Source organism: Xiphophorus hellerii, chromosome 23, assembly GCF_003331165.1.
Source record: "Xiphophorus hellerii strain 12219 chromosome 23, Xiphophorus_hellerii-4.1, whole genome shotgun sequence".
In the NCBI taxonomy this organism is placed as follows: Eukaryota; Metazoa; Chordata; class Actinopteri; order Cyprinodontiformes; family Poeciliidae; genus Xiphophorus; species Xiphophorus hellerii.
The window spans coordinates 16,133,676-16,158,610 of NC_045694.1; the positions used below are offsets into that span (position 1 = coordinate 16,133,676).

At 38.5% G+C, this 24,935-nt stretch overlaps 1 protein-coding gene across 3 annotated transcripts in view; it reads left to right on the forward strand.

Annotated features, from left to right (window-relative positions):
- The first annotated feature begins 1,026 nt into the window (after positions 1-1,026).
- The window catches only part of kcnip1a (Kv channel interacting protein 1 a), a 49,798-nt gene continuing 25,889 nt past the window's right edge, over positions 1,027-24,935 (forward strand). The window contains exons 1-2 of one of the 3 annotated variants that reach the window (XM_032555067.1): positions 1,027-1,133; positions 1,346-1,631. In XM_032555067.1, coding sequence (XP_032410958.1) covers positions 1,544-1,631 — 88 coding nt within the window. In that variant the 5' untranslated portion in view covers positions 1,027-1,133; positions 1,346-1,543. Of the gene's footprint in view, positions 1,134-1,345; positions 1,632-13,248; positions 14,034-24,935 lie in introns of those variants that run through there. The other 2 variants (XM_032555071.1, XM_032555068.1) reach the window with 2 other exon arrangements.

The following is a 24,935-nucleotide window of genomic DNA, read 5'->3' on the forward strand; positions in this document are numbered from 1 at the left end:
GGTCACATAAAATCTCAATAAAATCCATTCAGAAGTTTGTGGATTTAAGTTGATGTAACATGGAAAAGATTAAAGGGCATGAATATTTTCTATGGTACTGTACTTTAAACTTAACACTGTTGCATAAATTCAATAGGATTGTTGGCTAGTTTTAGTATTAAGATACCAGATTTGTAGAACTGCACATTATTTTTAAGTCTTAACTTTAAGAATTAATTCAGTTTTTTGAAAGCTTGGAGGAACCAAGCCCCACCTCCGACCCGCAGCTCCTCCTCAGAGCTACAGTTTCCGAGATTAGCTCCCACATTACAGAGCACACCTCCCCACTCTGCTCCTTCAGACTAGCAACAGCAATTAGCAAACACCTGGTGGAACTGCACATCTGCTCAGCTTGTGATATGAATTATTTATCATTTCAGTACTATGACAAACATTTGATGGAGAAATGTTGATCTGTTCTTATATGAAAGAGCAGGAAGTTCTTAAAAAAACAGAGGCCAAATTTCAACCTGTTAATTTGCAAAGTCAAATTTAAGTCAATGTCAAGATTAATATAAACAGCATTTTTATGACCACTGAAGGAGACAGAGTTAATTGATTGTGCTATAAAATGACACGAAGTGGCTGGAAAACACATAATACTGCCCCTTTAAAAAAAATAACTAATTTGACATTTTTAGAAAGAACTTTGAATTCAGTTTTATATCTACATATTAAACTCGTATAAAAGAAAACAATATAATTTAATATTGTCTAATTATGTTTTACCTCAACTTATTAAAATCATACAAAGAAAATATAATTTAACATCTGCAATACCTTTTAATTGCAACCCCCTTTCTATTAACTGATGAACAAAGTGGGCGTTGTAGTAGGAGTGTTTAGTCTCAGTGTGTGTGTATCTGCCCCGGGAGATTGAGCTCAGTGTGGGAGCTGTCCATCGTCACTGGTGCTGAAAGTGGATTGCTTCTCCTCTTAAGTAAAAGTGAATTTGATGAGCAGGAGGGAAGTAAGGAGGAGGAGCAGCAGGAAGAGGAGAGTGCAAACCACGAAGAGTTCAGAAAATTGCTTCATTACTTCGTTCCAACCGCCTGGCTGCAGAATAAAAGGAAGTTTTTGCAGGAACTTGGACAGTAAGACCACTTTTTATATTTCAAACTGAAATGATTTCTTTTAACCCTGCCTCTCTCATCTTTGTTCTTCCCTCTACACATTTCGCTCCAGAGCAGGAATTTTTATAATTTGGACACATTAGGAAGGTGGGATGGAGAAGACAGAGGAGGAGCGGGGGAGGGAATGCGGGGAAACGCAGCAGGAGATCATACTTTCTTTTTACCCCCTCCAGCCTCGCAGGGGGAATGGCAGCTCGGTGAGAGGAGCGGACTTCCTCTGCCTCCATCCCCAGCGTTGGATTCGTAACTGCACCACAGGGAAGCTGAGCGGGCTTTGATCTGAAAGTGCTGCTGCAGCTGTCGGTGTTGCACCTGGAGACCCCTGTCCTACTCTGGCCCTGCTCAGCCAGCTGTGTGCCGGGTCAGACAGGATGACGGGGTGTGCCAAACGCTGCAAACAGGGACTCGTCAAATTTGCCTTTACTCTTCACAAACTGGTCACTGGGACTCTCATCAAAGGTATGCCAGAATATGTTGTATTTTGTACGAGTGCACGTGTAAAAAAAGGAAAGAAAAGTGTTTTTAGTGAAATGAGACAAAACAGAGTAACAGAGAAAGCTCCAAATGAACTCTGATGTGTCTCCAAGCAAAGAAGTTAAAGTTGAGTCAAGTTTATCTTTCATCTTCAGCTCATAAAACTCTTTCCTCAATTTCCCTCCATCTGAAGTCGACCTTGTTCTGCTCTGCCTTCTCCAGAGGGCTGAAGCGAAGGAGACAGAGATGAAGGGAGTGAGGAGCTAATAGAGAGGAAAGATGTGGTGGATACAGAGTGGAGAGCGTACGCGTGTGATTGTCCTCTTGTGATAGATGTCGGTAATAAAATGTGCTGGGGGTGTTGGAGAAATGGAGCTGCAAACACATAACGCTGAGAGGAAGAAAGGGAGTTTTAATATTGCGGTGCATTAATTGTTATCCTGTGAGTGTGGGTTTGTTTTTGTGCAACATTCAAATCTTAAACTGGGGTTTAAAAATTCCAAAGCGTGGAAAGCAAAACTGCACACACTCTCAGTTGCAGGATAATACTCTATGAACCTTTTGACATTTTGTCTGGAGGGGTGGGAAACATCAAAGAAGTCAGTCAGATACACACATGCAGTTTGACATACTTAGACGTTCATGCATTCTCTCACTCCCATGGTCTTGGACGGCTCAAGTATGCAGCCACAGAGGGAAGAATTGCCCTCAAGGTCTCACACACTCATAATGTCACGAAGGAGCCGCTGCTGAGCCTTTGGTCACATAACAAATTACTCCTCAGAGGAATCATAAAGATATTAAAACAATCTTCTTTTTTATGAAAAAAAAAACAAAAACAAAAAAACTGAAAATAAAAATACATGCAGGTTAAAAAGCTTTAACAAACCCGCTGGATATGTGTGCAACTGTGTGCTGAAAAGACATGCAGGATGAATGCGCAGACAATAAAACACCCACGCAAACGATAAGGAAAAGGAAGGACTGCACTAGCAAGAGATCTGCTTCTGCTAACCCCCCCCCCCCCCCCCCACACACACACACACACACACAGGTGTTTGTCCACATCTGGTCTTCTTCAAACCTCTGGCAGAAACTGTATCCGATTAGTGACACTGGCCATAGTCAAAGGTACACACTGATGCGCATCATCACATGCTCCTTAAAGAGACATTACTGATTTGTGTTTTAGGGATTCTGCATTTTTTGGTATTCATAATTATTGCTATTATTATTGCTTTGTTCCCTTTTGATAGGAACAAATCACAATGGTTGGAGAAACGTTTCACTTTTAGTTTAATTTTTCACAAAAAAGACATTCACAAATTGATTTGTTTATATGGATTTCCTATAAGCCAACTTGTTGATGAGTGCTTGGATCTATTTTTGGTTTGTTTCAGATCATGTTGGATCCGGAAACAGGATATTTATTAGCCACAAGAGTGGTCTCATTTGGCTTTTGTTGTTTTTCTTTTCAAATGGTGCATAATGGTGTCTAATCTTAAGTTTCTGATGATGACTGGAAAAAGAACAAATGACAAAAGTTCACTGCTGAATCCACTATGAAAGCCCAGCCATTCTGAATCTTTTTAAAATCCTTGCCAAATGCTATAGGAATGACAAGAAGTTTTAGATTTGAATCTAGTATGAATCTCCCCATGCAAGAGACTCTAAAGTGAAGGGTCTCTTTGGTTGCATCTTCAAAGAAAAAAACAGTTCACATGAGCAAAATTTTGTGCATACTACTTTTTGATACAAACCATCTGTGACTTTGTTTGTCAGACCCACAGAGTAACCCTGCATGATTTGCACCTGGATTTTGTTCAGCCAAAGTTTATATGGATGGTTCTGCAAAGCTGTGATAATTTGTCTTGTTGATTTCTCCTTGCTATCGTAGAACTTTTCACAATATTATTGTTATTCAAAGAGAGGCTGCGTCGGCTGCTTCAGCTTCCAGTCTGTCTGTGTGATAAGACCTGCTCTGTGCGCTGCACTCATGTATCCCCAGGCGGTTGTTTGTGTGGGAGAGAACCAGACAAGAGACATGACCTTTCACAATGCTCAAACCAAAGTGACAAGTTTATGAAAAAGAACATTTTCTATTTTTTGTTAGCTGGATTTGACCTGAAACATGAATTTAGAGCCATATCAAACGAGATCAAACATGCTAGCATTAGCCTTGAACTTCAGTAAACTGATCTGCATACACTGCATAAAAAGACATACTGCATAATCTGTGTGTTTACCACCTTTTCATCTCTCTCTGGGACTGACGGCCACTCCAAAATATCAACTTTGTTGTCCTTAACTCACGTAACTAACTTTGTAGCTACCTTTGTATCAAGCGTAAGGCCATTGTCCATATTTATAAGACCCATTTGTGCTTACGTTTGAACGTTTTTCTGTTTTGTGAAGGGCACCAGTCCTTCCTGCAGCAAAACACTCCAACATCATGATGCTGCTAATCCCAGACTTCACAGCTGGGAATGTTTATCCAGTTTCAAGGTCCTCCGTTTGTTTCTCCATATTCAGTGTGGCCCATTGAGGCCAAACACTCTGATTTAGATTCAAGTTTTTTGGCCTTGAGTGTATTTTCAACTTTAAAAAAAGTTACTTTTGAAATAATGGCATCTTTTCTTTAAGTGGCCTTAAACTCGCCTTGGCACAGAACTAATCAGCTTCACTAGATAATAGAAAGACGCAAAAAGGTCTTTCACTTTGGTCCTGGAGATGATGCATATTACTCCTTGTTCATCTCAGGGAGACAGACCTCTTCTCCTTCCTTAGTGGTTGGTTGACTGGACAACCCCATGCTTTTTGTATTTGTGCATCATCGTTTCAACAGAAGAACATATTACTTTCAGGAATCTGAAAATTGTTACATAAAGAGAACAATTTTTGTAACAAATTTTTTTCCAGAGGTTTTTCTGATTTCTCTACATTTTCCCAAGCACTGTGTTTGAGCTGAATTCATTCACATTGCGTGTCTCCACTGAACTCAAACATTGTGGAGATAAGTTTCTACAAGCTATAAAATCATCTGGCCCTTTTCAAATAATTTAAAAGCATATCAGTTTTGTAATCCTAACTTAATCCAAAACAGGAAATATTTAGTCTCATTTAATGTCAGACAGAGACATGAAGGTTTTCTTTGATACATTGGATGCAAATATGTGATTCCAACTGCATATCTTTAGAAACAAATAATAAAAGTTTTTGTGTTTGCCATGATTTGTCTTTCAATAGAGCAACACTGACCTCTCGTGGTGGCTTTGACTAAATGAAAGCAAAATAAAAGACGTATCTAATATGAGAAGTGAGCATGCAATTTCAAAAGAAAGTCTTTCATCACTGAAAAAAATAAGAAAAGCAAAATACAGATGAACATTTTTACTTGTATGCTGAGAAAAATCCCCATTAACACTTCAAATGGATTCAGAAAATCATAAACTTAGTGAAGGTAAACATATTATATCCACTTCTTTCCACAAACTGTGAGAGTCCAGCTTACATAGTTCTATAAATGTTATCATAAGGGTATAAATAATAAAGCATACTTAACTGTATTTACAATTTATTTTTCTTCTCTCTGAATTTTTAATCCTGCTGGGATGATGAAATACATTATTGTGTTTGTTTTGCTTCAACAATGTTAATAATTCTTCTTCTTGTATGTTTAGGACCTCAGGAGGAAGAAATAATAGTAAAAAAAAAAACCTTTCCTAAAATTAGCTTCGTAGTTTTTGCCTTTTTAAACTACTGTAATTATTCATAACCAATTTATGTCAGGTTTTTTTCATAACTTCTCCCTCTTCTGTTGCTATTCCATCACATTTTTCTTCTGTGAACAGCAGAGGGCGCCAGAGTGTAGCTTCCGTCTCCCTATTAAAACACTGTAACCACACATTCCCACGTTGTCAGAGCAAATAAGAGCAAAAAGAGTCATCTTAAGCAAATGAAGCTTTAAATATTCAGAGTCTCAGAGCGCTGGCTGACGAGGCAGTTCATCCCCTGATGGCTGATGAATGACAGACAGCGAGGCAGATTTTTAGGATTCACTTGTCATTTTGTGCAGCCAGTCAGACCTACTGTGTTCCCTATAAGCACTTAATAAAATATTCAACAGCTTCATTTTCCATCAGATATTCGCTTGAGGTCTCCATCCTGCTTTGAGTCAGGAGGGGATATGCTTGTTTGTATTCAGAGAAGTGACGGAGCGAAAGATAAGCAAATTGGAACAAAGTCTGTGCACACGATTGCCTTTTTTTTTTAATCGTGAGTGAGCATATTTAAATATCTGTGCACACATAATCTGAACTGAGTGTGTGTGTGGTTAGCTCAGTGTTTCACTTCTCTTTGTGTGCGTGCTCTCCTTGGCAAAATGCTGTCATGTTACTGTCAATGTGCCACAGTGGGGCGGGCGATATGGGAGGGGGCAGTGCATGTTTAATGCAAAAATGCTGCACATAAAAATTCATACGGAAAAAGATTCACTGGGGATGAGATGCCTTCTTTCTACCCACCAAAGCAATAAGTCACCAATCTCTGTACAGGGAGATAACTGTGCTGCAGTTAAGAAACAAGCAAACTTCACTTTTCAAGAACTAAACAATCAAGTTTGTCATGTTCTCTCTGACTGTGATGAGGAATGGAGACACAAAGGCAACAGGATATCATAATAACAGGAATTCAATCTATAAAACAAGAATAACAAATACAATTTTTCTTTGTTTGAAAGTCTAATACAGGTTTTATCTTCAGCTTGAAATTGCATTATATAATTTTCTACAAAAATATGGCATTTCCATGTGTTGAAACTGTCACCGCAGGGTAATATGAGACATTTAATCTGAAAAGATGGAGCTCCACCTGCTCCTCTCTGAGCTACTGTTGAAATCTGAAGAAATGCTCAACTCCCGGTCAAAACCAACCAATCAGAGCCAGGAGGAGCGTCTTCAATCAATGCTGCTCAATATCCTAATGGCAGAGAAACAACTTTCAGTTCCTGGAAAACCGTTTATCCGCCGTCATCGTGGTCAAGCTAACTAGCCTTAACATTCAGGGTGGCAGGATATGTTATGATGAACCAGGTAGAGCGTAACGGGAAGCAGGTTGAGCATGAGAGTGATTGACAACCCTAAGACCCTCCTCCTGGCTCTGATTGGTTGTTTCTAACTGAGTAGTGTATTTCTCCAGTTATATTTTAACAAATATGTAAAAAAAAAAAAAAAAAAGAAAAGAAAAAAATGTACGTCAAAAGCAATTTGAAAAATTTTGCAAAATACACCATATTTGTGCAAAACTAAGGCACCTCCTTGGTTCTATTTTTCACATCCTGGCAGGTGACACAGGTTTTAAGCAGTTTGCAGCAGTGAATTTATCTGATTTATTGTGGGATCAAAAAGAGTAGCAGCTGTTGTTGCCTTGAGAAGCTTATTGTCACAGAAAGAAACTCAACCTGCAAATACAACAACAGTAAATCTCATTTGTAAAAACATTGCATCTTGCTTTGAGTCATAATGCAGAAAAGGGCAGCAGGTATCCATGTGTTCAGCTTCCTTTAGATTGGCATGTGATAAAAATCGGCTTTCAAAACATCTCCAAATGTATTCCTCAGCAGACACTGTAGTTTATTTAGATTACTTGAGTTTGACTTTGAATTGTCCATGTGTCTAAATATGTTGAACACATGGACGGATGGAATAGTGACAGAATGTTGGAGACTGGTCAAGTGGTGCTCGCTGTCTGCTTGATGTGAAGGAGGTAATAATTTGTGCTCTGTAATTTAGAGGAAATTATTCCACGAGAGATGATGATGCTGAAAACAAAACAATACAAGGAACAAACAGATTAAATTATTCTGGCTCTGCTTGTTCTCTTGCTGCATATCGACTATATTATGCGAAGGAAATTGACCTGCAGTGTATTCTCACTCTCATGTCAGACAGGGGTGGTTGAGTCTCTCCTTTGTAGTAAAACAGTCTGTTAGTTGTGATAACTCAGATGTCAGTAAGACTGTTTGAGGCCAGCTACTTCCTTTCGCTCTCCTTCTATCCCATCTCACCTTTTACCTCTGATGTCTGTTTTTACTCTCAGCTCTCTATTCTTTACAATTCATCCATCACATCAGTGTTTGCCCTCTTCTCACTGTGGTCCATCTTTCCTGCTTTCAGTCTCATCACCTTCTTATCTACGTGGGCTTCGCTGTGACAGACCTTATCCAGCTTTCTTCTAACGAGACCAGACGGCAACTAACCAGCCATTTTATTATTCAATGCCTGTTCACCCCTTTCTGTGCTTGTCAACACACCTTCTATGTCTGCAGAGAAATGCTTTTTATCTTTCAACTTGACAGCCAAAACCCATCTTTTTTTTCTTTCTGCCTCCATTTATTCTCCCACACTGCCATCCCAAGCCTGTAAAAGGTCTGCGGTGCGATGGTTAATAAATGATGAAAAGAAAAGCTGGCTGGCACTCAGAGTGATTCACAGCACCCTGGATGATGTGATGAACCCCATTTCACAGCAGTTCACAAAGCAGTTATGCAATATGATTCTATTAATAATGCTGGTTCAAACATGTTACACCATAAAGTCATTTTTCAAACACAAAACAATTTTTTGGTTCGTTATGTTCGCATAAGTCTGAATTCTCAATTGACTTTATGCAACTATTTTATGGCTGCAGTTAATCCTGAAGTCTAAAACTTGTTGCTGTCCCAATTACTGACTGACACTTTAAACAGCTGGACCTCTTAAAATGAAAAGAATGGCTGTGATAATTAGTGATCTAATTTACATTCACTCATGTAAAGGACAAAGCAAACAATCTTTAATTACAAATCAGCATTAGAAATGATTTCAGCAAATACTGAGCCAAAAGACAGTTAATAAACTAAAAGACCTAAATATTGCTTTGTCATTTATATTGTGACTATTTTGTTGATTAAAAGATTTTGTCATTCACTGTAGGAATTCAAAATGGAGTAGTACATTTATAGATGGAGGGGAAGAAATTGTGCACTGATAATAAGACACGTTTATCAAATTTTAAAAACAACAGCAGTAACTCTAGATCAGTGGTCAGTAACTCTGTCCTGCAGCTTTTGGATGAATTCCAGCCACAATGTCCCTGAAGCAAATAAACTGTTAATAAACAAGTCTTGTCAGAACTTGCTGACATGCCAAGGAGGTAATTCAGTATTTTGATTCAGGTGTGTTGGAGCGGAGATGCATCCAAAAGTTGCAGACTCTTGATGACCGGAGTTGCAGATCCCTGATTTAGATTCTTGCGGGAAAATTGTGCGACAATCTAAAGTTCTTCAGTTTGTTGCAGTTTGCAATGCCACCACAAGGTGGCACACATCCTGCACGCTGCTCCTTTAAATACTAAGTCATGCATTTGCTTTTTCCATCACTTTTTGCTGATTTTTATACAGCAAAGCTCAATTTTTGTGAAAACTCAAGTTTTTTAAACTGCAACTCAAACATCTTTGCGTCACATCCCAAAAAATCCATCTTGCTTTGTCATGACAATCAAAATTTTAGATCAGGCGTCTACAACTTATGCCTCAGGCATGCAAATTTTGGATCTTCCACAGTGGCTCTTCATAACTTTAATAAAGAACCATGCAATGTTTTTAATGTAGATATAATGACAAATACAAGTTTTAGCCTTTTTCAACTTTTTAATGGAATACCTGCACTGAATTAAACCTATGGCAGCAGGAGACTTAAAGTACCAGTAATATTTTTAGATCTATTTTCTTGTCATTATTTTAGAAATCATGCTCTTTTATTTTCCACAAATATCAAGATCCCATCCAAGAAAATGTGTCCATCATATTTTTTGCAAAATTTTTGTTTTACTTTATTTTAAAAGCCTAAGAAAAGAAATATAATGGTGAATCTTTGAAAATTAAAACACATTTTCTTTTTTTGAAATGGTCATGTAACAAGTTTAATTTAGCTGTTCTGAGAGCAAAATGGCTCTTTGATTTGCAAAGGTTGCAGAAGCGAGTATTAGACATGTAGCATTTTATGCACTTTCAGGTCTGCAGTCTGGTAAACAGTTTCACTAATATTTAACATCTCATATATGTGGGAAGATAAGAACACAATTTTTTTCCATTAAGTGCAACGAAGCGACTGAAGGTCAAAAATGACTTTATTGAAAGCTCCATTTTCCTCACCAGTACACTTAGCAAAATTCAGCATGTTATTGTACTGTATATGAGAGGCTGTGAGTAAAGTATTGATGTGTCGCACATTATATGTTCAGGAGCATAATTAACTTATGTTATTCAGTCATGTACAAAAGAAAAAAAAATTATTCAAGAAAGGCTTTAGGTAGAAAAATATAATTGAATTAGTTATGTTTTCAAACAGCAGGGCATGAATCTTTGTCCTGCTGCCAATGTTGCTCCAGAACAACTAAATTATTTGCTTCAAACAAATTGGAGTCAAATATAGTTAATAAAGTGTTGACTGAGTCTGAGCTGATAGCAGCTCCATTCTATTCTATTCTATTGTATCCTGTTCTGTTTTATGGTTATTCTCTGTCTCTGTTCTGTTCTGTTCTGTTCTGTTCTGTTCTGTTCTGTTCTATCCTATCCTGTTCTGTTCTGTTCTGTTCTGTTCTGTTCTGTTCTGTTCTGTTCTGTTCTATCCTATCCTGTTCTGTTCTATGGTTATTCTCTGTCTCTGGTGTGTTCAGTGTTTTCTGAAAGTCTGCATTTGTAATCTGTCAATTTTACAGCGATCAAAAGCCAAAAGATCTGACTATTTTTTGTCTTTCTGGGCTTTTATTCAGTTCCGTTTTTGAAATTGTTTGATCAGGAAAAAAGGCTGTCTTTCCACTGATAGATGTGTATATAACGCCACCACTAAAGCTAAGCGTCGTCGTTACAACAAATTGCATTCTCTTATCTCGTCTTTTCAGACTGAGTCTCTGTTTAATCAGAAATGCTTTGCATCACTGCTGGTGTGTGTTCAAAGATTCGTTTTTTTATTCAGTTGACGTCTTGCCATTCTCTCTCGCTGTTACGACGGGTGTCTGTGCATGTTGTTAAATGTGTAAGCATGCGTGGTAAGTGTGAAACAGGGCTGCAGTGTACGTGTTACAATTAGAAAATGCTGTCGTATTTTTGTCTTAAAAACGAGAAAAAATTATCTGTATTTCTGTCTTTTTAGGGCCTATTTACATTTTCCTTCTTCTTTTTCCATTTCAAACCTTCTACCCTGCAGTAATGGACACTCAAAACTATGGCCTAATAGCTTTAGCATTGGTTTCGATGGCGTTTTGCCAAGCTCATCGATGTCTTACTTGTAAATTGTTTTCTTTAACCGTGGCCATGAGAGGAATTTCAATAAGCAGTGCCATCAATATGATCAGTTCAGCTTACTAACCCCAGCAGCAGGGGAGGAGGACGAGGTTAAGCACGACTGACAGGAGAGTAAATGTGAGGATGATTGTGTTGCTGAAGAGCTTCGTTCCTCCATTGTGTTGGAGTTCTAATCTGTTTTTGTGTGTGGGAATACCTGGCTCTAAAAGGCACGGCTTAGCACTGAATGTTTAATCCCACCCACTGTGATTTAACTGGATTTGGGTCCTGAACTGGGATCAGTGAATTGGATTAGATTCTAACTGGGTGTTGGCATGTAATTCACACCAAACTTTCTTTGGTACTGGCTGCTTAAAGGAGGGCTGGAAGTTTGCCAATACTCACTAGGGGCAACAAAGTGATAAAAGAGTTTAAGAAGTAACATTTTGTTTGTATGAGTGGTTAAATCGTGTATGTTATGTCTAAACCACACATACACTCTCTTTATTGTGACATTGTTAGCATCTCCACCTTTTAAATTGCCGTTTTCTCAGTGTGCATTCGTGCTTAGCGCTCACTCTCAGTTTTTATCAGATCATAGGTTGCAGACGGTCGACCATGCTGGGACATGGAGGCATGCTGATGGATACAGTTTGTCTCACAGCCCTTATGGTCCGGCGCCGCGGTTGCAGGATTTTGAGGTCTTTACTCTAGAAGTCACTAATGAGGATTTTTTTCAGCATGCCTCAAACAAACAACCTGAAAAACCATTACATATTTTCAATGGTTGCCCTTATTTTTTGTTGTGACAATAACTAAAATATGCTGATGTTGATGCATTTGTATTTTCTGTTTCATGACTTACAGACAAGAGTCAGCCACACCAATTGGAAACGTCTGATTGACTGAACAGTTGAACTTTGCCTGCTTATTAAAAATAATTCTCCCAGTGTCCACCAGAGCAGACCAAAATTTTGTGGTATAAATTTTGGTACATTAAAATTTATGTGCCAAAATTTAAATGTCGAAGCTGTCGAAGAGCTGACATTTTCGACAGCTCTTTTATTGTCGAAGATATCAGCTCAAATCTGTTGGCTCAAGGTTTAACTGACACTGATGTCATTTTGATATATTTTACTCTCAGATCCTTAGATCTGCTGTAGTTTTTTTTTTTTTTTTTCTAAAGTTAGTAGTGAATTATTTAATCTTCTCTTGTGGCGGCAGCTTATTTTTAATTCATACAGGCACCAAACACTGGATTTTTCATTCCCAGCAGGTTCTACTGCTGGGAGAGTTTAGTTCAAGTATTACTGTTCTGTTCTTGGAAGAGAAGTTAGAACAGAAGATCATTTTTTACTCTCTTTTCTACACCCTACAAGAATTTCTTTGGTTTTTCCAAAAGTGTAATCTTTCATTTGAACTTCTTCAAACCTATAAATAGGGTCTGACCTGATGGTTAGACCTTACCACCAGACAAGAACAACCTGGAGAAACAGTCTCTCATCTCGGTGTGATTGATCTGTTGTATGGGCTCAACACACAAGAAGCAACGAATGACAGTGAAAGGCGAAAGTTTCCACCACTCTGGGTGAACACGACATGTATGTTGTGTTCACCTCACTTTACAATTCCTGTGTTGCTAACCCTCAGGTACGTCTGCATGTACAAACAATGAAATTTCACATGTACAAATTTACAGAAACTAGAAGCTTTTTATCCACCAATGGAAAATTAAGTGGTTAATCCAAAACCATGAAGCCTTAAATTTATCATGCATGTTATCAGGAGCACACTACACCATTAACCATAAGTGAATTTTTTTTTTAATCATTTACATTCTCTGAAATTTCCTCAGGATATGTAAACTTATGATCACAAAGTGTATATGAGTTAGTTTGTTTTTTTTAATCATCATCATCACCGATGTTGGTTTGATGATGAAAATTATTCTTAATTTTAAACATTAATCCCGCAGCCTTAACACCCCTTACTTCTCACACATTTTCTGACGGGGTCATGACAAATCTGTTCTGTGTAATGGAGAAGGGAAATAAGAGAAGGCTCAAATGCTTAGACTTAATAGTCGAAGCATGTCTGACGCAAAGTGTGGATGCAGACGCTTGCATGTGTGCAGCAGCAGCATGTCAGCATCAGAGGGATGTTGCTGGTGCCCTATCCTCTGGTAGGGTAATCACATGTACACCCCACCTGTCAGACCCGTGCATGTAGAGATAAAGCTGCACGTACGCTCTCCACAGCCAGTCTGCCCGCTGAATAACAAAGGGGGACAGATCAGTCCGGCTCTCCTTTATCTCTTTTCACCTATTGCTCTCCTCATCTCTGTCCATCTCTTTGCTTCATCTTCAACCCTCCCACCCTGCTCTCCATCTCCTCTTTCTCCATCGTCATTTTCTCATTCCCCCTTTCTTTTGTTCTCCCCTCAGTTTTGTCCTCCTTTTCTTCCCCTCCCCTCAGTCTGTCTCCATCTTCCCCCGTGCAACAGTGTGCAGCCCCTCGTCCCCCACCAGACAGACAGAGACAGAGCGGCTGAGATGAACAGGAGAGAAGGAGGGGAGCAGGCAGTGAGGAACAAATACATAAAGAGCCGCGAAGGAACTGGAGGAATGACAGTCTGGTTTCGGGGTGAAGAGGGGTTTACTCTGAGAGGGAGGGTCTTTTAGGAGTAAGAGACCAGAGGCATGAGAGGAAGGCAGCTCCAGTGACAGCGCAGACAAAGGTAGCTTCAGAGTGCGTGTCTGCCGCTCATTTCATTCACACACACACGCACTCTTTCTCTTTTTCACTCACACACCCTCGAGCAAAAGCAGCCGAGCTGTGTGGGTGTGAAGCGGCATGAGAAGTGATATCTGTACTTCCACACATACAGCCGACTGACGGACTCACTTACTCACAGATGACACACACCTGCTGGGTGCGCACTCACTAACACACCTTAATTACATCGTACACACGCTCACACACACCCCTACTACACTAAGTAGTCAACATGGGTCTGGTGATGGGAACCTTCTCCCTGCAGTCCAAGCCGGTGACCTATCACAAAGGTAAGCATTCATGTTTTAAAATGGGTAAATGGAGATGTGTTTTTGCTTGATATTTTCACATGCATGCAGAATTCATGTTTTGCGTTTGTGAAGCCAATCTGTATGTTTGTCCTCGGCAACATGAATATCGTACAAGTTGGGAGAATAATAATGTAGCTCATGGATTTAGTCTTCAGGCCACCTGTCTGCTGTTTGAACTGTGGATTTGGGAACATTTGGTGTGTGTGTGTGTATGTCGGCGTGCGTATATGCGTACGTGGGGGTGTGCGTTTGTGTGTGTGTGTGGCCGTGCCACTGGTTTTGTCCATAATAGGTGATGGCATTTGCCCGGCTGCTTTCATACCAGCCTGCTTCCTGTCTGCCCCGCTGCTGTTCGGCAGCTGCTGACACTTCACACATGTTTGCTTATGCTCTTTTGTATACCTATGCATGAGCAGCTTTACATAAATTATACAAATTTGTCTTTAAGGTTCCTAAATTATCCATGTAACATGTGACAGCTGTGGTTTGCGTGTTTGCCTTTGAACGTGGTTTGCCATGTATTTGTTGACTTTAAACCTTGGTGTTTACCACTGAGGTTCTTCCAACAAGCCAAATGTAAACAAAAAAAATGACCAAGATTATTGAAAACATGGAGAATTCAATAACTAAAATGTTTATTTAGAGGACCAACCTCAATGAAATCCTGTGGAAAAAACTGCATATACTAAGATAAAAAACCATGGAGGCGTTGATATTAACCGAATGTTTTGAATTTTCAGAAAAGCCAGCAGAGAAAATGCCTTAAGGTCGTATTTTCTGTTTCACAGCTGCCTAACGCTGCCATCAAAGCAAACAGCTGTAAAAACTCTTCAGAGACCGTGTAAATGGTTCGCATATATAGCATCCTGCGTGGGTTGTTTTATCCTGACCTGCGTGGCGGCAGCTTTCAGCAGATACGTTAGATGTGTGCTGTGCAGATCCTTAAGGCTCAATTTTAACCTTTTAACACCAAAATGTATCATCAGTGGCAGGCTTTTGGTGAATCACCCTGATAAACTGTATCTAGGAGCAGATGCTCTTTTTGCTTCAACCAGACACACATTTGAAAACGTTTCTGCAAAAAACAATAACCTTTTATAATGTCACTTTTCTTAACCTTTTAAAAATCTTTTTGTTAGATCAAAATCTGTAAATAACAAGCCATCTTCATCAGCGTACGCCATCCACAATATACAGCTCTGGACAAAATGGAGAGGCCACTAAATGATCAGTTTCTTTGATTTTACTTTTCATATGTTTGAGTAAAATGAACATTAGTATTTTATTCTATGAACTATTGACAATATGTCTCCAAAATTCCAAGCAATAATTTTGTACTTATTAGCAGAAAATAAGAAATGGTCAAAGTAACGAAAAAGGTGCAGTGGTTTCAGACCTCAAATAATGCAAAAAAAAAAAAAAAACAAGTTCACATTCATTTAGAAACAACAATACTAATGTTTTAACTCAGGAAGAGTTCAGAAATTAATATTTGGTGGAATAACCATGAGGTTTTCAATGGGGTTCATGTGCAGTGGGCATCTGTCAGTTCTCACATGATTCAGAACACGTTTGGGTGTCCATTTCATTATGACTGAACATGACAAAAAGAACAGATAAAATGTGTTCTCTGCATTTTACCACTGAAGGCATGTTAATGAAATTCTGAGATTTCTGTTTTTGACTAAATAAAACCTAAAACTTGCTGTACTAGGTACACATGTTGCAATAATATTGTTTAGTTCTTCCCAAAAATGAAAAGTAATGTTAGAAAATGTATCTTTCTAGCCTAACATATCATGCTTATATGTTTTTGTTTTGTGAAAAACTAGTTAAGTTTTTAAATATTTGATTTTTCAGCCAGTTATTTGTCCTAGCAAGTTTTAAGAGGTCAAAGCAGATGGCATCGCCTATAGATGCCAACATGTCACGAAAGTTGGCTTTTTGTTTCACTTCAAATATTTTCGTCGAAACTCTTCCACTTTCATTTAGCAGAACCTAAAAATATCTGCAAGTTTTGGAGTTTTCACGACTTTGGGATGAAGAGGAGGAGACGGATGAGAAAAAGTGGGGGTGAAAAATTGAGGAAATTTGAGAGAGGAGGCGAGATTGCTTCTCAGGGGCCGGAGTGTGTGTGTGTCAGTGGATGTGTGTTCACCATCTGCTACTGTGCAAAAAGTTGCCTAATGAAAGCAGGGCAGGATTCATTTGGCAGGGAAGGTTGGCCCACCCTTGATCGCCGCCCAACGTGAGGGAACGGCCAGCTGAGAACGACTCAAAGTTAACTTGCTGAGGTGTCAGAACTTTAAACGAAAAATATTTTTAGTAATTTTACCTCCTTGCCTTTCCGTACCACACGACGTTGAGGATAACACTAATTCTACATATTTAATCACTTTATTTCACTTTTGACCAGCTGTCTGTCTTTAGGGACTGAAATTGAATCTGCTGATTTAGTCAAAGAAAGTTCTTCTTGTGTTTTTTTGTATTTCAAAAGATAAGGAGTTTAAGACCTTGATGGCTTCTATGGTTAAGTTATTTATCTGAACGTCTTACTCTGCATGATAAAGTTTCTTCTTGATGGAAAAAACTTCATTAGGGTTGACAGTCTTATTTTCTAATTTAAAAATAAGGAAGTTTTGAAAGAATTAGATCTTAACTCTAGGGAACCTGATTTAGCATAATAAAATACTCAAATATGGCTTTTCTATTTTCTCTTTTAAATGGCTTTCAATTATTGTCTCCCCATCTCCCAGTTCCACTTTATGAGTTTCAGATTAGGTATAAAAGTCAGACTTAAGACTGTTGTAACTCGCTTTCCTCAGTTTATTGTTGGTAATTAGGTATTGATTGACTAATTAACACTAAAGTTTATTACTTCATTTTATTGGTGATCCAACCGATAATTTTTATATGTTATGTATGTGTTTAAAAACACTTTAACACCATTTTGATTGGTGTTGTCATAAGCAACACAAATTAAGACAAGCATATTTGTTGGTGGCAAGTGCACTGTTACATTTTAAAGACTTTCAGTTGTTTTCATTAAAAGTTTAATAAAAAAACCTCAACCTGACAGAAGCTGTAGATTCACTGTTCCCTGAGGTAAACTAACTGGATCTGGTGTCAAAAGGTCACAGATAGTTATTTAGATAAAGCTCCTATTTAATTCTGCATTTATAGATGAAGCTGATCTGAATATAAAAGCCTCCTGTAAACCCTCTGAAAACAACAAAATGATGTGGATCTCAGTGTAACCTTGTGCAGTTGCAGATGTGAGAGGTACGGCACCCTTTGATGATTACATGTGTGAAAATTCTGCCTGACAGTGAAAATACTCTAACGCAATTCCCACATTTCTTATGTTCTCACATCTATTTTCTATGTACTGGAGAACAAATTCACAGCAGACTTGCTCATGTTTTTAGAATAGGGAAGATAAAAACGTGAGAATCTACTGGTATTGCCTGGTGCTTGTTGTTGCACAGCCACTGAGGATTACAGATTTAGTTAAGTTACTGCATGATTCGCAGAGAATGGCAGCCAGATGAAGCTCCTTCCCGCTCTTTCGAGCCGACGGCAGACTAGCTGGGATGTTTCTGAGTTAGCAGAGACACCATTTTAAACTTTCAGATAATCCTGGTGGAAAACAGCACTTTTACAGTAAGCAGGATTTAAATCTAGCTGAGGAATGTGTTTGAGCAGTAAAATGAACTTTCTGGAAGAAATCCTGTGTAATAATATTAACACATCAAACACAAAATCAAAAACAGCAACAAACTGTTTCATGTTTTGTTGACTTTTTTCTGATATGCAGTTGAAACCAGATATTTACTAATATTAAATCAGACTAAACTTTTCCTATTTGCTAAATTCCTAAATAAGGCAAAATAGATCTTTTTAGATGCTTATAGAATTACTTTGTTTCATTTTAGATGTTCCCAAATATTTGCTTAAAATTGGATTGAATTGCCTTTTAAACTATTTTTTTTTACTCATAACAGACGAGTAAAATTATTTCCAAGAATGAATATGTGGAGATCCACAATTCTATTCCTGCCATTCTCGCTGATTTTTTTAAATTTTTGCGATCATATCACAAAAACGAAGTGTTCTCAATTTGTGCTTTAACATTCAACCAAAGGTGTTTCGCTATTTAACTGGGATGTTGGGAAATAACCAATCAGAAGCTTAGAAAGCCATGACATGACTGCATAATATATAATGTTCTGAATGTTCTTAAAACTTCCTTCTCAACAACTTTGCTGATAAAGCCAAACATCAAGAGACAAAACAAGCAGGCAGACTTCACAGACAAGGGAAGACTGTAGCAAGAGCTCCAGTGTGTTTTCTTGGAGGCTTTTATTCTCCTTTGTTCATCATCTTTGTGCTTTAAAGTGAAACTCTGTTGCAGGCAAGCCGTTTCACACTTTAGATAAATGCAGTCCAGTTACAGCCCAATTCAGAGCAATTTGGAGTGACGAATCGGCCAAACTGAACACAAGACAGTAGCTAAACTACATCAAAAGTTGTTCTGTGTTTTTCTGTGTCAGTTACTAAATGAAGCTAAATGGATGATGTGACCTACATATATTTTTAGCGGTAAAGGCAGCGAGACTGAGTGATAAGCCACTGGCCTCCCAGCTCTTGAGGGTTTAGGTTGGCAGTAAGGCATTTGTCAGCTTGTGTCTTTCTTCACCTGCGGCAAAAACAGGAAATTTATTCTCAATTCCTGCCCAAACTGCTATGGACCTATGAAATATTTCCCAGTGGTTATAAACTACAAAACCTGGACCTTGCAGACACATTTATCTCCCTGTTTTTTTGTTGTTTTTTTTGTTTTTGCTCCTTTTGGTTCTGCCTCTGCTTTCATTTCTCTGCTCCCTTACAGTCTATCAAGTATTTTTTCCTTTTATTTTTTTCTCGCTTTCACTTCATTTCAGTTCTTTTATTTTGCCTTTTAAAAGTTGCTCCTTTTAAGTTCTCATCTTCCGTTTGTGGTGTGCTTTTTTTTTTTCCTGCCTTTGCCGTTTCTGTCTCTTCTGCCCTCAAATCTTCGAATCTTTTTGCTCTTCTGAGTGTCGGCTCATATTCGGCCAGCTCCGTGATCAATCCGACTGTTTGAAGTTTTAGTGATGCGAAAAACTTTTTGCTTGGTTTCGGCAGAATATGTTAAAAAGAAAAAGAAGTGGGTTTCTTTCTGTTCTCAGGAACGTTTGGTGCAGTGCTTCCTGTTGCTGCAGGGGTAAAGGGCTGAATAGAGAAGAACACATTTCTTTTATTAAGCTCCCCTGTTTTCACCTCTCTCTCTAACCTCCACATCAAAAGATGTCCACAAAAAATGGCCAATTAGGACAGCAAAAGAGCTTTATCAGGAAATTGCTGACATGAAACAGGTTCTTGGTTAATCCTGTGCCAGGAGCGTGTACATAAGCTTCCAAATATGAGATTTGGAAACAACAACCTCAGAATCTCATATTTATTTTCGCACTCTGCAGCTCATCATGTAGATTATTTTATTTAGGATTGTCTGCCAGCTTTTGATGTCTGAGTGTAACAAATTAAACCCGCATTCAGGTTTTTTGTCCAAGAAAAAAAATATCAAAGTGCTGAATCCATGAAAAATATATTATTTTCACAATGTTTTTTTGTTTGCTTTTTCTAAAGACATTTTCAATTCAGTGTGAGCCTTTGGTCCAATGAGCGAAGTGCTGCTGATGAATATAGATAAGCTCTGACTACATGGTTCAGTTTATATGCTGAGCTGCAGCAAAATCAGTGCTTCAGCTTGTACAAATGCAATTATTGTGAGCATGAAAAATGTCATGCTAAACAAATCGTTTCAGATTAAAATGAACTGAAATGCATTTAAAACAGAAGCAGCAAACAAATAAAATCAGCTGCATGATACAGCACCAGTAATAAATATTTGTAAGTGATGTCAAAGACTGACCTTTGATTTTGTTTCTTTTTTTATGTTACTTAAAAGCTCTTGCTGGGGACCATTTGTTTGACAAATCTGCCTTTTTAAAAAAATGACTGACTGGCTGCACAACGTGAAGGAAAGACAGGAGTCGATGTGAGCAGAAACAACAAAACAGGTTCTGGATTTGGAAGGAGACAAAGGAAATCGAGAACATCTATCAATGTTGTCTCCGACATTTCAACTGAGTCTCTCAGCCAAACGGTGCACAACAACATAAAAATGGAATCTATTGATCTGAGTCCACAGAAGAAAGAAAAACCATTTTCTTTGCAATAATGGGACAAAAAGGAATCTAGGAATTGCAGTATCATCCCTTCACGAGCGCCATTTCAGAAAAAAAGCAAAGAATAACATTCACAGGGGCCCCTTGGGCACCTGACAATCAGATCTATTTAATCACACACAACCACAGCAAACTGTTACACCTAATATTTACAAGATCATAATCACTATTATAAATAACCAGTTTATCTGATCATGTGAAATCCACTTAAATGGTTCATTTACACAATCGTCTACATCATTAAACTTTTTCATTGATGCCATCTGTTAGATAAACTTTTTCATGTATTTTTATTGTCTCACTATCGTTCCTTTTTCTGCCAGGCCAGGATTTGAACCCAGGACTTTGGGTCCTGCTCTCTGCACCACTGCCCATCCCTTCATAAAAATGTTCATAGGTTTTGAGAAAGTGATTAGAAGAACATCGTTCCATCTGATTATTGCAGAGCCAGGACTTATTTTTGGATAACTAAATGATTCAGCTGTCAGTTCAACCCACCCTTATTCGATGTCAGCCAAATAGGAAACTGAATTTTGATTGATGGTTTTTAATGTCATTTCCAAATCCGGGTCCTGAATTCAGAGGTAAACTGAATGCAGCATAAGTATTCACAGTTTTACTGCTTCAGTTTCTACTCAGAACTTCTTGCAATATTCTTCACTTTGCTTGTCGTGATCCCTGATTTAACCTTGAGTCTGAGTCTTTATTTGTATAGTCTTTCAGGTGTTTCTGCATTTTTGTTTTATTTATTGGCTCAGTAGCAGCTTCAGATTAGTGATCATGACAGATCTTTTTTTGTCCTAAAACTATTGTTTCATTGCCTAACTCTAACCCAGATCATTTACTGAGGCTCACCAGAATCACTCCAAGTACTGGTGGAGTACACATCAGCAGCACTTCATACCTCTGTAGTTTCCATGTTTTCTTCTAGTTCATCAGCAGCACTTCAAACCTCTGTAGTTTCCATGTTTTCTTCTAGTTCATCAGCAGCACTTCAAACCTCTGTAGTTTCCATGTTTTCTTCTAGTTCTATTTCCGTCTGTGACGACCTTGAGTTTGTTCATTTTTTTTTTTTTTATTAAATATTTCCTCTTTTGCTCGCCCTGCCTGCCTCTTGCCTGATCCAAACCATCACAGCTCTTCTCTTTTGAGAGGCAAATGTTTGAAGCTCAGTGCTCTTCAACTTCTCATCTTTTTTTCATTGTTTGGGCTGATTAGATCTACATTACATTTGCTTTATATAACATTAACTTTGTAAATACCTGCTCATACAGAGCCGAAGGTCCACCAGTGGTACTTGCGCCACATTTTGATACGTTAAGGATTTTATGAAGAGATGAACTTTAATTCATAGCAGTCTATCTGAAGGTAATTCCCTCAGCTCATCATCCCTGGTGTCTGTCAGGAAGTTATTTTGTTCGTCTCGAATGTAAAAATGTGGTCAACTTATTCAAACTGGTCTGAATTTGATCATTTACCTGTTGCTGGTTGATTTTCACAGGAAGGCTATGCCAATCTGTACAGTTCTGTATAAGTAACACTAAAAAGTTGGATCCTATTAACATGAAAAAGGACATCTTCCTGGCCGTTTCATTCTCAGTCCATTTATTCCCCAGTTTAATCACTCTCCCCTTTAAAAACTTTATCCTTTTTTTCCCTCACATACATAATTAAACCTTTTTTGTAATTCACAGCCTGTCTGTATTCCATTTTTTTTCATCTTCTGCTTTTTATTTATTTATGCAACTCTTCTTCAGCCCTTTTTAAGCTTTCCCTCCCCCTCTATATAGTCACAAATCGATGTGAGTTGAAGTCGGGAAGAAGCTTGGATTGATACAGAGAAACAGCTGTGTGGGGAGTAATCTGTGCACCTATAAATATTGGTATGGGTTTTCCTAATAAACAAGTTCGTGTCAGCCATGCTATCCCTGATGAATTACTGCAGAGGTTTTATGTGTTGTCAGGTAACTGTCCTATATCCTTGGGAAGAATAATTAACTCTTCAGATGAATCTTGGAAAGTAAAGAATGAGCCGTTTAGCGCTCAGGTAGATCTTTATATGCACTTCATTGTGCTGACAGGCTAAAGTTTCCCCTCGTGTTTTAATCTTAATCAAAATCTTAACAGTTTAATTTTCTCTCAGGCTCACTCCCTCATATTTCTCCTTCTCTTTGTTCTTCCACCCTATTCTCTGGAAGTGTGTTTGCATGGGCCCCACTTTGCTGTCTTCTGCATTTTCCATCTTGCAGTGCCAGTCGCCCACTCTCTCGTTTCTGAACCACTTCTTTCTCTTTCATCGCACCCTAATCTCTCGCTGGAAGCTTTTCCGGTGTATTTTATCTTTCCTCTTCTTCAGCATCCACAACAAAGCATGTTTGCATCTCCATCTCCTTCCCCTTTCTTCTGTACCCATCAAAATATATAGGAAGTATACAGGAAGAGCGTTTTACTTTGTTGTCTCATCTCCAGACTGAAAAGTGTGACAGGGGTTCTTGTAAAACAGGATGCTGCTATTCACTCACTTCCTTGTAAGGGAAACACCAGACAAGTCAGTCCCAATACTCCGCTCACAAGCACAAAAAACAAAACAAGCATACTCACTGACTCCAACCTCTAGCAGCTAGAGTCTAGCTCTTTCTCTGTGCTCTGCAGACAGACGTTGAAATGATTACTAGACGGAGAAACATTTGTGTCAGAGTGTGGAAATGGGCCTGTCAGGCACTGCGAGGAGATGAAGATTTGAGATTGGAACAAGCAGGGAACTGTGTTTGGAGCGACAGGAACATTACTCCAGTACAGGCACTTGGATTTATGTGGGGAGATGGTGGGATAAAGGTGAGCTGGTTGTTTTCCTAAAGCAGACACAAAGCAGGATGGAGCGACGTGCGAATGTGTTGAGACTCAAGATGAAACAGAAGCACAGCCGAGAGACGACGAAATTATTTGGTAGCTGGTAAATCCAGACAGGGAGCAACGGAAGAGGAAGCAGAACGGAAGCAGAGTGTGTTTGTGTTTCGTAGCAGGATGTGGTCACACTCTTCAGCGCTGGGTTCCCACAGAGTCCTCAACCCTTGGTTGTTCTGTCTGACCGTGGTCAGTGAATGTGTAACATGTATGTGTGACCATATGTGCGCTTCTTTCTGGGTTTGTGAAAGCATGTGTGCATGTGGGCAGGGTGAAAAGATTGCGTCCTACTGCTGTCCGTTCTGGCTCTCTCTCACGTGCACAAAGTCGAGAATTCATGAGCTCATTTTTCACAGCAGCAGATTGCAGATTTTTAATTCACCAAACCAAATCTTTTCTGACTAATTCCCTTTCTGGCATCATTACAGTGACACTTGGTTCCCGATTCCATCGCTGAAAGATGGTGTCCTGGTCAGTGAATAGCTGCTACATTTGCAAAGACATTATTATAAACAGATGGCTTTAACTAGTGTGTCAACTCTACAAACTGGCTACTGAAAACTTAGCTGTGAAAGCAGACATGTGCTTCATTTGTAAAAAAAATATTTAGAAATCTGAAACTGTATTTTGAGTCTTTGTTGCACAGTTTGCATACGGAGGCAACATTTCACATCTTAAAATGTCCAGGCTACAACAAGGCTTCATATTTGGGCTTTCAAATGAATATCATTTACTGGAAAACATGCAAGACATTTTTAAAATCCAATGCATGTTGTAATTTAAGAAGATGAGATTTTGACAAAAATCTTTTATGTACAAAAGATTTAAAAACACACACAACTCTGAACAAAATTAGGATGTGTGATGCAAAAACAATTCCTTTCATGCTTTTCAAACCTTTTTCCACCTGTAGTGAGCCATTAGTTTTAACGTTTTTCTGTTGATGGATCACATCCAGGTTTTTAAAAGAGTTTTAATGCGCAAAAATTAGAAAAAGGAGCAAGAGGAAAGACAAATGGAGTAACCTACATTTAAACTCAAACAGGTTGTTGATTACCTGATGAAATGTCTAGGAATTGTGCTTGAAAAAAATCAAAATCTGGCTTTCGCTGAATTTTGTGTCTGACATTCACACTGTCAGGAACCTCTGGTGGCAAATTCAATGAAGCAGGATCTGTGATATGCATAAGCAAGGCATCTCTACATGCTGCATAATTGCTGTAGTTGGTAATTTTAATTCATTTAGGATTATAAGGGTATGCCAAAAGTCAAGTGGTAATCCCACAATAATTTAACTCAGAGGGGGGTCCATGAACACACGGGCTGATCCATGACCTACTGTGATTTACTTTTTCCACATTTTATGCTGCAGTCTTATTCCAAATTGCATTAAATTTATCTCTTTCCTCAGAATTAGAATGTCCCATGATGAACACAGAAGTTTCTTTTTTATTACTTTTTTTTTGCAAATCCTATTTGCAGTAATATTCAAAGCTTTTGCCATGAAGCTCATAACTGAGCTGCTTCCTCTGATCATTCCCTGAGACGTTTTTGCAACTTAAATGGAGTTTAAGTTTTGGTTATTTTTGGTCTACTTTGTGTTGCTGGTTCTGTTTAAGTGTTTTATTGATTTTACAGGATTGTCAGTCATTACATGTGACTGTGGCTTTTGAAATTGTACTCAGCTTTTCAAAAACAAGTGGCTTAC